This window comes from Antennarius striatus, chromosome 4, assembly GCF_040054535.1.
Source record: "Antennarius striatus isolate MH-2024 chromosome 4, ASM4005453v1, whole genome shotgun sequence".
Taxonomy (NCBI): domain Eukaryota; kingdom Metazoa; phylum Chordata; class Actinopteri; order Lophiiformes; family Antennariidae; genus Antennarius; species Antennarius striatus.
In genome coordinates, this window is record NC_090779.1 from 14,966,733 (window position 1) to 14,985,614 (window position 18,882).

An 18,882-nucleotide genomic window follows, 5' to 3' on the forward strand; every position below is an offset into this window, starting at 1 on the left:
TCCCACCTGAGTGTCACTGGCTCTGTGACGCCTCTGAGTGTACGTCTATGTGGCCTTAATGCAGGAGTTGATTACTTTAAACATCGTTGGCTATGAAGACTGCACAGGCAGCATGGTAAAACTGTAATGCTGTAGACTGAACAGAAATGCTAATCGGTTAATTGATAACCTAATTGTTATACATTCCTATGTTCCATAACATTGCACATGCCTTTAATGAACACTTAGCACCATGCAGCCTGAAGATGAGGCCCTGAATGCATCAAAAGTTGAAACAGGCCTTCTGTAATGATTTTTTACATTAGAAGTGAGAGTTAATGAGAAAAGACATTAGTTAACTTAAATTTAATATGAACTTTTACATCTATATATTGTTTAATATCAGGCTGGTATTTGATTACTTCTGTAGATTTAAATGATGCTGGCATCTGCACTGTAAAGGGTCCTTATTATTGATGATAACTTGTGGAAACTGACCTTGAATTTCTTCCTTGCAGTAAAATGACACCACCGCAGGTGATCTGATTTTATTTCAGGTCCAGTTCAACCTTTAGATAACTGTACATACAATGTGGGAGGGGACTGTTTCAGACCATGTATCAGGACCTGATGACCGACACTTTTGTACATGTAATGTGATAAAAACCTCAGCAGTGCAAATTATGTCAGGAGTGCCATCTCAGATTATTTTAGACCTGACTGTTGCTTCTCTCCAGGACTCTCTGGATCAATAACACTAAAATGTCTGATCTGGATTTTAAGTGTTAGCTCAAATATCACTTTGCTATGCTTATTATGCTCAAGAATTACAATGAGCTCAACTTTCGTGTTGACTTTGTACTCCTGTTTGAGAGAGTCTGTCTCTGGTGAATAGAATAACATAGTTTGAACTTGTTAAAGGGTGAGGTTGAGATGATTCTAGGTACAGTGGTGCATACCACCAGAGGCGGTACAGTGTACAGTGGTGTGTCTCGGTCTGGGTGTGGCTGTAGTGTTCACTCTACTCCTCAGCAGTGTGAGACAGCTGCTTCTCATACAGGCTGAGAACGTGATGCACAAACTGGTACTGCTCGCATGTCTGGATCATCCCACCCCTGAGAAACACAGACAGAACAATAACTCAGAGAGGACAGAACCATTTGACCATTGTCTCAAAGGAACTACAAACTAGAAAGCACTGAAAGAGCACACACATCTGCATATATAGCTTTATTTTCCTTTTTCTGGAACTTCAATTCTCACAAGATCTTTGCTTTGCTGTTTTAACCACCTTCAGTGGTGCCTCATATTAGAACATGGGAACTTCTGATCCATATTCAGGGCCATCTCTCTGATGGATGTCTGATAACATCCATACTGCCTCTCCTTTTTTGTCTGTATGTATTCTCACAGTTTAACCCCACAAAAGGGGTCAATCTTTTATGAGATCAATGCTTATTTTAGTCTTGCAGCAAAATCTTTTATATATTTTAATGTGAGTATGTGACTGTCACCACTCCTCTCTGGGAACTAAATTGTCAGTCTTTATTAGAATTTCCTATTGTGAGCCAGAGAGGGAGGTGCTGCCTCTCTTTTCATGGACTGCAGCGTGCTGGACTTTGAGTTGAAGCCTCCATGCATTGTGGGGAGTTATTGTCTCCTGACATGAGCAGCAACTAGCTGTCCTTGAGACTGTTCCGGTTTTGTGTGTGATGACCGGTTGGGCATACATGTTGATGGACTGGACCTTACTGACTTGGTATCTCAGCACCTGTCATCCTCTGGAAGAACTTGGGTATGACTGAGCTCCTTGCAGACTCTTGATTCAATTGGCACAATGTTCGGTACTTAAAATTCAAACTTTAAATTTCCATTCAAGTCTAATTTTAAGTCAAGCGACTTATATTTCAGCCAACTTCAATTTATTTAATGTAACTCATTATTTAAAGCATTAACTGAATATTTATCAAAACATAACATTTAATGTCAAGAGCTAAAGATAGTTATGATCATGGTCCACGCCTGATAACATCTCACCTGTCCAGACGGAGCTGGCAAGTAGTTCTCAGGATGTCAACCACGCCCTCAGTCCTCAGCTGCTTGCACAGGATGGAAGTGGCGATGAAGCAGCCAGTCCGACCAATTCCAGCACTGCAGAAAAAATTGGAGGAGTAAATGGTCTGAAGAATGTGCAGAAACAATGGATGGATGGATTGGTATATTGATTTGCACAAATCAAACTAATTTAATTAATGTGAAATACTCCACGGGGAAATCAGCCAGCAGCACAGTGAAATAAGACAAATAATTTGCTTTGCCAAGTGATTGCTGTTGGTACTGTATATAAGTGCACCCATAGGGGCCATTGCCTAAATGAATGTAGTCATGTATTTAACACAAACTCCTCACATCACAAACAAGCTACTTTTGTACCTGCAGTGAACGATTATAGGGCCAGTGGAGGGAGGGGCTTCCTCCCGTGCCCTTTCTACTTCTTGCACCAGTTCTAGAAGAGGTGGCGCCTTGTCTGGTGTCTTCTGATCAGGCCACGAGGTGTACCAGTACTGCTTCAGACTACGTTCCTCTTCACCACACTGGTGCGCACACAGAGCATACAATGAGAGGTTTTGAAAAAGTTTTTTACAGTGTCAGCCTGACAACAATGAATTAATCCAACAGACTGATTTGTAATTATTCCCTTGATGTTTTTGATCACTTGCTGGCTGGATTTAGACAATTATTATAATTTCCTTGGTGAGAATCTATGCCTCCTTGAACTCAAATTTTCTACCTAACCATCGTGAATGGACTGAAAACATTTGATGACATTACGGGTGTTGAAGAAACACTTGCACTCAAAATGTGCACAAACCTAAATAGACTGATGAATAAAACATTTCATGTGGGAGAAAGTTGGTTTATGTCGTGATGGTAGACAGGCTACACCGCAGCGTATCAGGTTTATATTACTCTGACATTTATCAGCAGATCAGATGCGTGTACACAAATTATAATATGAGGAAAGTATTTGTAAAACTAAGCACATTTCCTTCATTCACAGGTGTGCTTTGGTTGAATCCCAATTGTCCGGGGACAGACAAAATTTAGAAGTTCGTAGTCAGAAGTTTGAACTGGAATGCCTTTTGAGGTCAGAACTTCAACTTGCAAAGCTGAAGGAACCCCATCAAACCCTGATCTCAGAATCCAAGACTGCTCCGCTTCACCGATGTACATTTCAGCAGCACTTCTGTCTGATTTTCCTCATTAAATCAGTCGCACACATTGTATTGTCTACCTTACAGCCAGGGATGTGTTCCTACAGTGACGAAAGGGTAAGTTAAGCTAATATTCCAAAAGTTTAAGCACAACGAATGTTTCCTTGGAAGTGTTTGTCTTTGTCTTGTTTTCTGACTGGAAAGCTCTCAATGGGGATGTTGTACCATTCTCACCTATGATTTTTTACCTCTGAGGTAAGTAGAATGTACCATTTGTTTAATGCTGATAAAGCATGATATTCTGTTTAACTAAGATGGTAAACATGATGCACACCTAACCAAAAAGAAAAAGCAGCTTAATTGACCCTATACAATTCCTGTATATCACATGTATCAAACTCAAGGCCCGGGAGCCAAATGTGGCCCGCCACAGAGCATAAAAGGTAATAAAAATAATAGATCAAAGGCGTGCTTTGACCTGAAACTACATTTCCCGCAATGCAATAAGTAAGCCCATTTTAACTCTGACAATAATGTTTGAACAAGATTAATGTCCTAACTTGTGTTTGATGTTATTTGTCTTTATTCACTTGCATAGTTTATTCCTTGATTGATGGGATTCTGTGGGTTTGATAACCTGACAAATAAAAAGGATTTATTTTATATCAGAGCAACAAACAAACATTTTTTCTGTGCAACTGTAATATTTGTAACTTGATTAACTAATAAATTCAGAGTTATTGAACATTAAGGTATAGTTACAATTATTTTACACTACATTTAGTTACATTTATTAGTTACATCTGGCCCTTTGAGGACAGCCATTATGCCAATGTGGCCCTAGGTGAAATTGAGTTTGACACCCCTGCTGTATATAAACAGGGTTTAGGTTTCAGTACCTTGTTCAAGGATATTTTAACATCTTTACTGTAGGGGACAAGGAATTAAATTGACAACCTTCCAATATGTTGATTTGTTACCATTTATCCCATAGTGCCACCTTTCTGTGTCTTACCTTCAAAGTAAACACCCTCAAACTGTAGTCATCTTCCTGTGTTACAGAGAGGACAGTGATCTCAATGCCCTCGTGGGTCACAGTGTCCTCTGGCCAATACTCTGCACATTTCTACAAGATACAATTCACACTCAGTATTTTTAGCCATTACATTATCTACTTCAGTATGTGTCCACACATTACAATCTCATTGACATCCATTGATGTGATTGTCAGTACAATCTAGGGTTTTGCTGCACTGACCTCATTCTTCTCCTCCAGGTTAGTGATCATCACTATGATTGGGGTTCTCTCCTGCCACACCATCCTCCAGAAGTCCCCCACTGTGTTCACGGTGGGACCCTGGGTGGCAATGTATGCACACTCTTCACCCCCATAGCCCTGCGCGCGCGCACACACACACACACACACACACACACACACACACACACACACACACACACACACACACACACACACACACACACACACACACAGAGAGAGAGAGACACACACACACACACACACACAAAAATATATTTTGTCCCATTACAGGTTTTTTCTTGTTGTCAGTGTGTGTGTGTGTGTGTTTAACACACACACACACACACACACACACACACACTCACACACAAACACACGCGTACACTTACTTTGAGATAATTAGCATTGATGTAGGTAGAGAGGAAATCATCTTCATCCTGTGACTTCAGGATCACTCTACTGTGTGTGTCTGGTAGTGGACAGTTATCATCGGAAAGAAAGACAGATGGCTTTTAGTGCAGTATTTACACAGACATATAACATTATGTTAGATGCACTGATATCTTTTTTTGTATTGTGTCTCAGGGTGAGACACAGACAGACTTTTAACAGACACATCAGAGCTACAAAGGCGATGTGATGCTATTCAAGAGAAGCAGCACACTGTTTCTACTGTTCCAATAGTTGCAGTTGTACTCACTAGGTAAGATGGTTTTGTAGCGGTTCTTTCGCACCAACCCTGGATAGTTATATTCCTTAGGGTCCACAAAGTTCATGGGAGTTTCCTGTTGATGGGCATAGAACAATGTTATGACAACTTAAGTATTGACCTGGAATCACCTCCACAAGATAACAAAATAGTAAGGACATTACCCTCCACATTAAGTCATTCACTGCTCTTTACACTAAACTGTTGGTATCTATTTGTGTTCAATTGAAAGTCTATGGAAAACTTCGGAACAATAACAAGTACATCTTTCTGCCTCACAGACAGTGGAATCCTCTACGGGTTTATGCATGTAAATATCCCTGTATCCATCCTTCATCGCCCACTAACAAGTAGTGAAAGAGCCTATGGTTATGTGCAGAGCTCCACGGGATGTGTGTGTAGGTGTGTATGTGGCAGTGTGTGGGAGCCAGGGGTGATTCTAGGGGGGCTCAGTCCATAATGAGACATGCATACAATACAAGATAACACACCATTTCATCTAATAATATCATCCAAAATTTCAGACACTGTCCAATTTATGCATCTGGGTAAGAAGAAAGCTGGTAAAAAAATAACCTGCGACCAAAAGCAGTGTGTCATTATGACAAGAATGAAACCACAGAGTAACGTTTTCTAAATAAAGGGTTGGGGATCATCAATACCCTAGAGAAAAAACTACATTAATTAAAATTTAAAAAAATCTCTATTGTACAAGGGCATATTGTACCTGTATCTTATAGCTGTAATATAATCAACAGAGAATAAGTGATGTGTGAAATGAATCTGCTTAAAAAACTATAGGAGTGAAGTTAAATATTATTTTCCCAATTGAAAACTGCATTCATATTGTTTATAAGATGTTATTACAATATCACCAACAGTACTTCAGTGATTCATGGACAACAGAACCCAACACACCAACAAATCCACCTATTCTGTGCCATTTGTTTAAATTTCATTTAGTTATGTTTGTGCACCTAAAAAGAGCCTAAAACCCCCTCTTTGGGGGCCATTGTACAATCATTTCTGGTAAGTCTGTCCTGTTAGTCTGAAATGCATAGGCTGGTGAACGCTATAGCTGTGCTCACATAAAACTCAGCCTGTAGACTCTGGTCATCCATGGCTCGCATGTGGAGCATGGCGGGGGTCAGGCTGTGTGTTCCTTGTCGAAGGTATTCCTGGGCTGACTGGTCTCTAGGGGAGAGCTGAGCACCATAGCCATAGGGCTCAGTGCAGCCGGGTGTACACATATCCAAGGTCAAAGACACATTGGAGCCCCTCCTGTGTGATAAATATTGAATCATGTAGAAATACAGCATGCATATTCTCATCTGTAATAGCATCTCCATATATGGTGGTAAAATGCATGAATGCCTTCCTGCAGATCCAGACAAACCAACGCCCCCCCCACGAAGTCCTGTGCAACATGATCTAACCTCTCCTGAAGTCCCACTGGTGTGACAGTGAGAGTGGCGGCGTCTGCCTCCATCCTGATGTCAGTGCCCATTTCAAAGACTGGCGTTTGTGGCACTGGGTCCATATCCAGCAGATCCTCTTGAGCATCCGTCCATTCCGACAGGGTGAAGGAGGGTTGGCGGCTCACAGACTGCCGCCGATCACCAAGATCCTGCGACACCGTCCCTGATGACCACAAGCCAGAGCCGTAACGCCACTTACAGACCATATGGACAACCTGAGGAAAGGTCAACAGAACGTGTCTCAATTTACTGCTCATTAAACATGTGAAACTAATTAAAAATGATGATCCACTCCATGTAGTTCACTTTAAATACTGTTGTGTTGTGAATCATAGTAATTCAATATTCAACAAGCTAAATGAACTGTCCATCACGTTTTACCATGATAACACAGATGGCCACACCAATCCCAGCTGTTCCATTGACAATCCAGTTGTGCTGCTCTGTGTTTACAACTTCCCTCATCAACAGCATGGACTGACCAGAGACATGATGACAGGAAAGGAAGTTAACACTTAATTCAGTCAATCTGTAAGGCCTCCAACGTGAACAGCTCTCCTGTAGAGAGATTGACACTTACGTCCATTCCAAATATTGGGTGGCAGGGTAAGATGAAGCCAAGATAGAAGTCAATGACCTGCAGGGCTTTGTAGATGGAAGAGAGCGGTCCATTTCCTTCTACCACAAAAAACACCCAGTAGCCCTTAAGGAGAGTGGGAGAGAAGACAGATTGTCAGCGTGCTCTCACCGCCCATTCATTCAGAATCGGGCAGAGTTGTATCTGCTCTCGGCTGAGAAGGAAACACAAATAAATACAAAGCAAGATGGCTGTATTATGTTAATGTTGGACCTGTATTCCAGCTGAACAGATATGATAGCATTAAGAAGATTGTCATACAGGTCTGTGTGCTGAATTGAAAACTAAAGCTTGTGCAAGGTTAGCTTAACTTAAGGCTACTTTAAAGCAGGCATTTATTCCAGTATGAAGCCATATGAGAGTAGTAATTTTATCCATGTCTTATTTTTCTGCTTTCAAAGGATATCCTTTCACATACTGTGACTTGGGAGACGACAAATAGTGCAGCCCAGCAGTGGATCTCGATCACCAGAGTATACACTTTGTGCATGAACACTTCTTCTCCCTGTGGATTTTGACCCCCAGTTGTTGCATCTTTGCAATTTTGGAGCCTGTCTTTTTTAGGGACGCCATCACCTAGTTTTTCAGTCTTTGTGGGCTCATCCAGCCAGACGGGGTCCTCGTCAGGCCTTAGAAAGATGGAGTCCTCAGTGTGGGAACGGGTGGAGCTGCTCAGCCGGCGGATCATGATCCCCCGTTAAATAAGGATCCTTCATGTTAAAAGATAAAAACATGAGGTATTATGTGTTTGCTGTGTATGACTAATGGGTAAATGTAATTCAAGCTGCACAAAGTTAAACTTTTCCATGTGAAAATATTTAGTAATAATATTTCAATGTGTATCATCTTTTCTTTTGTCACAAATAGAAAAAGACAATTTAACAAAGATATTGAGCATATTGATTTCCAGTTCAGTTATTGCTTGCTATGTTATTCAGGTTGTGTGTGTTTGTGTGCTTGTGCACTTGTAAATTAGTATGTAAAGACATATTCAGATGTATAGCTAAACAACTTGGAGTGGCTCTCATCTCCGCATCCTCTTTTCTCCTTTAGATAAGATTCTTTTGTGTGAATGTGTATGGGCGTGCATGCACGTGCATGTGCCCGTGTGTGTGTGTGTGTGTGTGTGTGTGTGTGTGTGTGTGTGTGTGTGTGTGTGTGTGTGTGTGAGAGAGAAAGATAGACAGAGAGAGGGAGGGAGAGAGAGGCTCTATTGTGGAGAGATGAGTCAGGGGTAGCGTGTTTACAGCCCCATCCGTTGCCAGGCAACAGAGTGGCTCTCTTCCCTCTCATCTATTCCACGCATTATCATCTACTGACAACACACACACACACACACGCACGCACGCACGCACGCACGCACGCACACACACACACACACACACACACACACACACACCTCTGTATCAGTCAGCAGTGTATCCAAAGCCCTTTTCGCCCTACACTTTCGTCCTTCAGCCATTAATAAATGTGTACATTTGGCTGATGACTGCCACGTGTTTTGTGTGGATGTGTGAATATGGGGGTCTGTAGGAGTGTGGTGTGCAGTTTTGCACACTTATCACTTTTGCCTGAATGTGTGCTGTTGGCTAAATTTGGCACAAGAGAGCTTGGAACCAGTTTATTTATTAATAATTACTGGCTACGGTGCTGAAGAAAAGGATTAGGTCTGTTGGAACATCAAAAACTATGAATTCTGTCACATGACTCACCTATGATATAGATGGCATGAAACTGCAGAAGTGAGTCAGATCACATGACCAGGATAAATCCCGTATCCTTTGTCAAGTAGCCACAGTTAGCCATTGTGAGGCAGCGTTGAATCTGAGGTAGAAAAGACAACATCCAAGCTTTACATTTTAATGTGTTTCAAATTCAACAAGAAAAAATACATTAAATCCTCCTCTTTGGGGTTCATTGAATAAAGGCAGCTAATAAGTTGTTTGTTCAGTTGTCCCTGTTAATAGTGGGGCAGATCAAGTGTGAATTACAAGAGAATCATTCACTTCCGGATACAAACACCAAAATTGGTACAGATATTCTTTGGGGGTTGATCTTTTGATAAAATCCATTAGCCACTTAAAAATCAAAGATGGTGCTCATTTTTCAAGAGACTTGCAGTGGAATGAGTAGATTAGGTCAGCGAAGCAGATATCCAGGCACAGCCAGGGCACGCTGGTGGCACCGCTGCTGTGAAACTCAGCGTGGGGTTCAGTGTCAGCTGAAGTTAGTTTGGTTTAGCCAAATAATGCCTTCAGTGTCCCAAATGCTGTCTAATTAGCCCCACATGAGTTAGCTAGTGTTGATTACATGTAGTTTAACATAGATGTTTCGTTAGCCAGCTGTGCCTAAATTGACAGGGTGTGCCAGCGCTGGAGAGCCAAGCCAAGGGTGAGGGGGCTATACATGACTTGTTCATGGACCGACCTGGAAGGTGTACAGATCACAGGGACTTACAGGATACTGAATGAACGATTGAGCTAGTTGTAGGTCTTTTTTTTATTATTCCCGAACCTAGTTGTATCCCATACTTTAATGTGCATGAGCACAAGGTGGTAAAAGGATAACCCCTCGGCCTTGATACACTGTGAAGAAAAGCTAATTAAGAAAAGCAAATTATCACTGTGATACCTTGATTACCATTCAAAAAATGGCAAATACAGATCCAGGACCATCAAAATTCCATACTGATTGGAGCAGGTGTTGTCTTTGCCAGAAGAATAGTAGTGAAGAGCTCAAGACACCATGATGGCTATGCTACGCTTGCGACTAATATTCCACTCTTTCATGCAATTAAGCAGATGTTTATTGTCCTGGATCCAGCCAGACTTCATGATGGTGGTGATATTGAACAAACTCTGAGGAGGAACAAGGCGCGGTATCATCAAAGGTGTCGCCTTATGTTTAACAATACAAAACTGGAAAGAGTTGAAAAAAGAACAGCAGAGAGCACTCAGCAAGAGGAATGCCATACCAAGCTGAGCAGAGCCAGTCTTGAATGTCAAATGTGTTTCATCTGTGATAAAGAAGCCCCGCCCTCTGAGCTCACGAGACAAGTGATGGCAATGAATCTCAATAAGAGCGTAAATGAATGCGTAAAAAAAGACAAAAAAGGAAAAGACAAAAAAAAGCAACCCGGCCACAATGGGATCCTCACCTTACCGTGGTATGGCAGTTTGCATGTCTCCATGACCTGTACAGCTATATTGGTGAAGTCTTGTACTACTGGCAGGGTCACCCAAGCCAAACAGGTCGAGGATAGAGACTGGACAAAGAGTGATCCAACAATGGGATTACATGTAATCTAAACTAGCTACCTGATGCGGGGCTTATTAGACAGCACTGGTAGGTTATATGGTACAAAGAAGCCAGTGAGTAAGTCCATGGGTCCAAATTTGAATACTGCATAGTGAAAAATGTATGATTTGACACCAATATTTTTCAAATAGGACAAGTTTATGCAATTTTATTAAGAAATGCCATGTTACTGTATATTCAATAGCTGACATCTTTAAAAATGGTCGCCATCTTTCATTTTCAGGTGTCTAACGGGTTTTATCATAACAGCTACCCACAATGAGTATATGTGCCAATTTTGGTGTTTGTATCCGGATGTGAATGATTATTTCAGTTATCTGCCCCACTATAATTTGTACTATTGATTGTATCAGATAAAATTAACTGTAATGGTGAGAATTAAGAAAAAAGACATTGTAAAACACTTAAATGCCTGTCTCCTCGATATTGGGGTTGTGCACATACAATTTTGTGAAAAAAATATTGAACAATTTCTGAGTTATTGAAATCCTCATTTGAGAAACGCACAGAATGATCCTAAAATCCTGATGGAAAAAAAAGATGGACCATAGGATGGATCAAGTCGTATCTTTTGCCTTATGTTGTTCATGGGAAATGAAAAATATGTAAATAGGAATAAAATAGGAAATTTAAATTATCCCAATATGGTGCATGCGGAGAAATGTCACGATGTGACTCATACTCAGCTGGTCACGTTGAGACATGTTTAGTAATCGTTTCATCTGAAGTCGTAGTGGAGTAACACCCTATTTGGCTCCCTGCTGTGCTTTCATGAGGAGAGGATGATGATGTAAGGTGACACAGTCAACTGTCAATATTCTTCCCCTCACTTTCTGTCTCTGCCTCCCTCAGACACCCAGACTAAGCAGACATCCCCAGAAATATATTCAGATTGCTCCAGTCTAATCAGTATGCATGAAGTCAAGTCTTCTCTCTCATCTCCGCTCCCTTCCTTCTGTGCCACTGGACCCTGTTGAACGAATGAGGTGAGCTCAGCGGAATATGAGACCACACCAGTAACAGGACTGTGTGTGTGTGTGTGTGTGTGTGTGTGTGTGTGTGTGTGTGTGTGTGTGTGTGTGTGTGTGTGTGTGTGTGTGCGTGAGAGAGACAGAGAGAGAGAGAGAGAGAGAGAGAGAGAGAGAGAGAGAGAGAGAGAGAGAGAGAGAGAGAGAGAGAGAAGAGGAGCTGAACAGAGTGGAGCTCTTTTTCTTGCTGCAAAGGTGTTTTTTGAGATGATGACGCCAGTTACCCTGGTCCGTTGTCATGGCAATGGGCATACATACAATGCACATACACAAGTAAAGTATCGACACAACATACGCACGTACACACACACACACACACACACACACACACACACACACACACACACACACACACACACACACACACACGCTTATATAAGATAAACTGATTCAATTTTTAAACAATAGATGGGCAGGTATGTGAGTGAATGGAGAGATGAAGAAGAACTAGTGACTTATTTTTATGTGAAGGTTGTCTGAAGCAATGACGCAGTGAGGTTGGTGTTTTGGTAACTGTGGCAACCATCATACTGTAGTGCACACACACACGCACACACACGCACGCACGCACGCACACGCACACGCACACGCACACACACACACACACACACACACACACACGCACACACACACTGCATGGACAAAGAATAATAAATATGTATCTACACTGGGAGAACAGTGACAATATCCATGTTTATCTCTTTGCTTTTATCGTTTGAGATAAACGCTGTTTTTCACTCACTTACTTTGACTGCTAAGTGCTTGTTTGGCTCAATGCATGTTTGGCACATTTAACCAGGGCTCTAGCCATGTAGAAACCGACAATGGAAAATGTAAAAATTCAACAGCTTTCAATTGCTAACTGTTCAGTTATTATATCTGTATTTTAGTTCTTAACGTGCTGCTTGTTTTACTCTCATTCCTATATTAAATCTTTAAAAACAGCATCTCTTGCTGACATTCTCAGCTTTGTAATGGTTACTTTCTTTCAAGCAGAATCAGTTCAATTTATATCCATCAACTTCTTCCAGCTCCTCATTGTAACCGTATGATATAAGAATCAAACTATATATAGTAATGAAATCTTCATGTATGGCAATTTTCACACAAGGCATGAGCTTCAAAATGCTTTACAACTAGCAAGTGACATGCTCTGAGTACTACATATAAAAATAAACATCCGATGCACACAAAGAGGGATTTAAATTAATTAACAGAAAATACGATGACTACTTAACTCCTTTAACACCAGAATTAAAATAATCTGGGATAAATGGACAACCAGCACAAATAAATTCACAACAAATCCAGGTAAGTCAAACCTGACAGCCAATCCAGTCTCATCCCTCACCAAAGGCCTACTGTCTTTGGGTCCTAACAAACACCACCCCCTCAATCTTCAAATAGAGTATGTGTGTCGAGTTTCCATTGATCTGCGTCCGTTTAAAGCACCAACTCCAACTGAGTATAAACAGAGCCATACAATAAACACGTGGCCCATATTCCAGGACGGAGAGGAATTAACATGGTTTATTATTTTTTTGCTTTGGGTGACAGCTGGCCTGTGTTTTAATGGACATTCTTTATGCACCAAGTGCCTCCATCTGGACAAATACTGTGTTGAAATCTGCTTTTCTGCTCTATTAAAAAAGGTCAGGATTTCTTCTTTGTTTGTTTATGTGTCTGAGTCATAAAAGCAAAATCTTAGGCGCAGCAGCATTTCCTGTTTCCAGGTGAATCAAAGGCATGTGACATATCAAGTGTTTTGTTGAAATGCTGAATGTAGCAGGGAAACGAGGTAAGAGGAAGCTCTTACTGAAAGTGATGATGGGATGGTAATGTGAGATTAAGTCACGAGGGCCAAGACCAGCCTTATCAACCTTGTTTCTGTCATGCACACCCACTGAACTGATAAAATATAGATATCAATGCACACATAAGCTTACATTGACATTAAAATGAAATAGCAAGTAAGCCTAGAGCCTTTTCTTGCACATCACAAACAGAAAATCAATCAACTCTATTGTTTACATACACTCCTACAGTTTCTTGTAGCAGTTTCAGGGGTATTCAATAAATTAATTCAATTACACATGTATAAATCTGCAATTTAACCTAAGATATACAGTGTGAATAATTCAAATGTGTTGCATAGCAAATTGATTTACTGCTAGAGATAAATTTGGATTTTCTGTGACAAAAAAATTGCTGATATGATTGGGCGGCATCAGAACATCAGAGCAGGAATGGCATCTTTATGGCATTCATATTAATACTAAAAAACATTGCAATCACATACTTCGCCACACTAAACTAGAGCGACCATAGTGCAGAGCTGGATGGATTAGTAATGAATCACCCAGGGAGGCGGACTGTTGCATCTCTCTCTGGTAACTCCCACACTGTCACATAGACATGATACAACACAGAGGAAATCAAGCTACGTGTGACAAAGGATGAGAGAAAACAGTCATAACAGCATCGAAGAACCAACCTGTTGGCAAAATGAACATACAGTTCTAATAATCTGAAAATAAACACGCACACCCACCGATCCATACCTTTTTTACAGCTGGGAAATCGCAGCAACCATATGAACCATGAAGGCTATGCTGAGGAATTGGTATTCACTTCATGTCGCACTGTAGGTGGGGGGATGGAGGAGACAGACAAGGGGACTAGACGAAGGTTGGAACAGTCACTCATGAGGATTAGTCCTCTTACCTGGCTGAGGTCGTCTTCACATCACCATCTGCTGCTCTGCTCCCTCTGAGCCAAACCCAAGAGCTATGCCAATCCCTTTACTGCTCCTCTGTCTGCGAGAAGGAGAGCGCTTGCATGTAAAAAGGAGGCAGCCCGACAGCGAGAGGCAGAGGATGTGTGAGGTTAGGAGAGGCAAAATCCACGACTGTGGGTGTGTGTGTGTCTCTGTGTGAAATGGAGATAGAGATAGAAAAGTGTGATGGGTTTTCATTTGTTTATATCCTAGAGGAGAGAGAGATCCACAGGCGGCAGCTTCGTCGAAGTATATGCAGCAAGAGGCTGTACGGTAGCCTAGGCAACAGAGCCAGAATGAGGGAGAAAGAGCGAGCGAGGGAACTGAAAGGCAAACGACTCTGTATGAGTGTGTGTGTGTGTGTGTGTGTGTGTGTGTGTGTGTGTGTGTGTGTGTGTGTGTGTGTGTGTGTGTGTGTGTGTGTGTGTGTGTGTGTGTGTCTTAATCACATTGCGGACACACAGAACTGTTCATACATTCAGACAAAGGGAACTCACCTCACCTAAAGATGGTCCCCACATGGTAAACCATTACATCTTAGGCTTAAATGATGAAAGATTTTCTACAAACGAATTCTTGTCAACATATACTGTACCGTAAAATGACAAAAGTATCAAAAAATAAAGCCTAACAGCAGGTAGAACTCTGAGTCATGAACCTCGATTGTTGCTGAAAAACCTGTAAGAACACATGAATGACCACCAACATCACACGGTGTGACGCAGCCGTTCATTACCATGAACACACACACACACACACACACACACACACACACACACACACACACACACACACACACACACACACACACACACACACACACACACACACACACACACACACACACACACACACACACAATGTTCATTACCATGAACATGTGTAATGAACTGCTGCACTTCATCTTGAGTCAATCCTACATAGACCATCTTGATTCCATAAACTCTTATCAAAACAATGAAAATGTATTAATCCACTGCAGAAAAAAGTCCCAAAGAAATGTATAATTCATTCCTAATTGGGAAGCATTTTCTAAAAAACTCTACTAGCAACACTACTAACAATATTATATAATTATGTGGAAGTGGGTTTGATGCTTCGAGTCACAGACAGACCAGGAAATCATGAAGTATTACCAGACTGACCCATCTCTGGGATTTGGTCTTTTCATTGTATTTCCTGATAATAACAAACCCCTGCAATGGGACAAATTTGTGTGTGCGTGTGTGCGTGTGTGTGTGTGTGTGTGTGTGTGTGTGTGTGTGTGTGTGTGTGTGTGTGTGTGTGTGTGTGTGTGTGTCAGATCAGAAGATCAGATCATAATACATGGCTGAGCAGTGAATACCCCCCACTGTCACCTCCTCTGCTTCCAAACTGTAGACTCTTCCTCCCACCTCTCTCACCCGGTCTCACTCATCTTGAGTGAAAAACCTCGTCCCTTTTGATTGTCCCTGTGGTATTACTGCTCTTATCTTCACACATGGTCCTGTTTGTTTTCTGTATTCTCCCTCTTCTTCCTCTTTTGCTATCACTACTTACAACTTCCCATCATGGCTAGTGACTCCCCCCTTCAGTGGGTTTTAGTCTCCCTCCCTCTTCTCTAGATATATGGTAGCTTTTCCCTTTCAGCTCTGATTTCACCAGCAGGAAACAAGCATGATCTGATCAACACAAACACAGCACAGCACAGCACAACAATGACCTCATGTGTTTGTGTGTGTGTGTGTGTTTGATTTAAATGAGCTTTATAGACATTACCATAAAGTGGTTGAAGCACGATAATTTGAAAGTTCAGGAAAAATCAGAGTAGAAACACTGCAAACAAAGCATGATATATCACCTGTTAAATTAATATGGAAAACTTACAAGACAACAGTCCTTGATGTGCAAAAAGCAACATTAGCATCGAGGGAAGTATTTGTCTCTTTAGCTGTGAAAGGCTTTACAATGTTCAGAAGATACATGCTAAGTTTTTTAGCTGTTTGCTGAGTATCATATTATTATCATATCGTGTCATATCATCACACGGTAAAACTACTATAAAAGAAGACACAATTAAAGACAAAATGTTACTTAAGAGCTCCATAGACCTGAAAAAAACTGAGTGCTGAGGATTATTCAGTGTTTCGGAAGAGCTGAAATTGCAAGAAATAATCATTCTATTTTTGTTTTGTTTTTTTAACAATCACCTCCACCACCACCAAAGACAACAACAATAATAATAATAACAACAACAACTGGTAATTTCTCCAATAATCTGTTTGTTGTTCGCAGTGGTCGTACAGTACTATTACACTCTTATTTCTAACAATTGTTTTTTGAAAATAATAATTTGTAATATGTATTATATATTATGGACAATATTCACCACTATTTGCATGCAGTACCTCTGTGTGAACTAATGGGATGAAAGAAATGAAGGTTTTCCAGGGTTTTGATAGAGGGTCCTGTCATTTACTTGGTCCAGTTTTGATGCATAACTGTTAGATGTTGATTGTTGGTTTCAGAATACCAAATCGAGTCAGTAACTTGTTTTGCTAAAAAAAAAACTGTGATTGCATTAGTAGTCACACAGACACAGATCACTGGGACAGTCCTGATGCACCTCATGCCGATTCCATAAAGCAAACTAAGAATATTATACCTAACAAAATCAGGAGTTTTAAAATGGCTTCATGAATTCCATTCAAGCTCATGCAAGTTTAGTTTGAGTGCTCAGATGTCAAGCACACCGAAAGGTTTGAGTATAGAGATTCTGGATTCATCTTGACAAATGCAGACAGTAAAAACTGAGCAATGCTATTCAGTCATTGAATTATTGGAATTAAAAAAAGGCTTCCAACACATAGGAACAAAAAAAAAGAACTGTGCAAAAATATTTAAACATAATGACATGTCAGGGTGGGTGACACGGGGGTGCAGTGGGTAGCGCCGTCACCACACAGCAAGGCAGCTTCGAATCCTGCTCTGTGCAGTTAGCACGATATCCCCATGTCTGTGTGGGTCCTCTCCTGGTCCTCCAGCTTCTTCACACCTCAAAAAACATGTGCTTCAGGTTAATTGGCCATTCCAAATTGAAGGTAGTGTGTGAGTTTGAGCTTGCATGGTTGTTGGTCTTTGTGTGGGTGCACCGGTGTCACGCCCGGAGTTTCCCCGCCTCACGCCTTCAGTCAGCTGGGACAGGCTCCAGCTCCCTGGTACCCGCCATAGAGTATTAAGCGGTAGATGATGAATGAATGAAATGTCAGGGTGCTTAGATAGGCAGTAAAAGTTTTTTTTTAAAAAATCCTAACAAACAAATGTGGGGTGTTATTTGTCAAAGAAAAAATAGGGGGGATGTTTTCTTTAACTCATGAAAAAAGGACTACAGTATTTTCTGCACTATAAGGCGCACTGGATTATAAGGCGCACCCTTAATGAATTGTTTATTTTATAATTTATTTCATATATAAGGCACACCGGATTATAAGGCACATATAATAAAAAAATTGAAATAGATTTAAAGAAGTAGTGGCTGTAGTCGCACTATCCGTCCACTAGCTAGAGCATTCATGATGAGTACCTTTAATCAGCTGTGAATGGCCCCTAGTATTTCAATAAGCCATTCTGAGCCTCATCAAGGAACCTGATCACTTGATTCCTTTGCCATCTTAGAAAGAAGTCAACACGCATGGGTTTTTTTCCTTAGCTGAGATTTTCTGATGAAAGTACTGTAATATGTGTGGGTGTACCTAGGCAGCAAATGCCAGGAATGTCAGAACCTTTGAACGGACACACAGCAGAGAGGTTGGTATGCAATAAGACAAGACTTTATTGGTACGGGTCCTTCATAAAACAGGCGTGGAAGGGCACAGTCAGGTAAGGAAGATAGTTGGGGGGGAACACCTAAGCCCCCTAAATTGGATAAACCCCAGCGCATTGGCTATAAAACCACTACACCAAAACTGGTCACTCATTTAGGACACACCTAGGAAACACTGCACACTAAGATGAAGAATAGTCTACTAGACTTTTAGCATACGGCACAGGACGTGCTACACCCTTTAAGGCGCTGTGATATATTCCACCCAAGGGAACCATAGACTGTCCCACCCCTGGCCAACCACTCCCACCCCAAGTGGGAGTGGTTGGCCAGGGGTGAATGCCCCGAACGTGTTTTTTCAGGTATCAACTAAAATAAATTGCAGCACACCAGACACCTTTGTCTAGCAGTGACTCTGCTCTTAAAATTTCAGAAAAGGCTGGAAGTTCAGCTTTGAGGGTCTTTCATTCACCTTTATGCCAGTTTCTCCGTGTGTTTCCACAGACTAATAGAATGGACCGTCACTAGATTCCAAATTACAGCACTGACACTCGACAACAGCATTTTTTGACCAATTAAGTTTAAAGTGGGTTATTTCCAATAAAGTTTGACTGACTGATCTCAGTATTTCCAGTTGGGAAATACTGAGATCAGTCAGTCAAACTTTATTAATAGAATTGTT

General features: G+C 41.2%; 1 protein-coding gene across 1 annotated transcript; it reads right to left on the reverse strand.

Annotated features, from left to right (window-relative positions):
- Positions 1-392: 392 nt before the first annotated feature.
- Positions 393-9,081, reverse strand: LOC137594298 (tyrosine-protein phosphatase non-receptor type 5-like). The gene is made up of 13 exons (XM_068313695.1): positions 8,989-9,081; positions 7,695-7,986; positions 7,220-7,342; positions 7,021-7,116; positions 6,598-6,854; positions 6,250-6,442; positions 5,153-5,237; positions 4,842-4,921; positions 4,453-4,590; positions 4,210-4,320; positions 2,413-2,573; positions 2,017-2,130; positions 393-1,094 (listed from the first exon to the last, which is right to left on the reverse strand). Exons 2-13 carry the CDS (start codon positions 7,962-7,964, stop codon positions 1,001-1,003), a joined length of 1,722 nt encoding a protein of 573 aa, XP_068169796.1. The 5' UTR covers positions 7,965-7,986; positions 8,989-9,081; the 3' UTR covers positions 393-1,000.
- Positions 9,082-18,882: the final 9,801 nt, after the last annotated feature.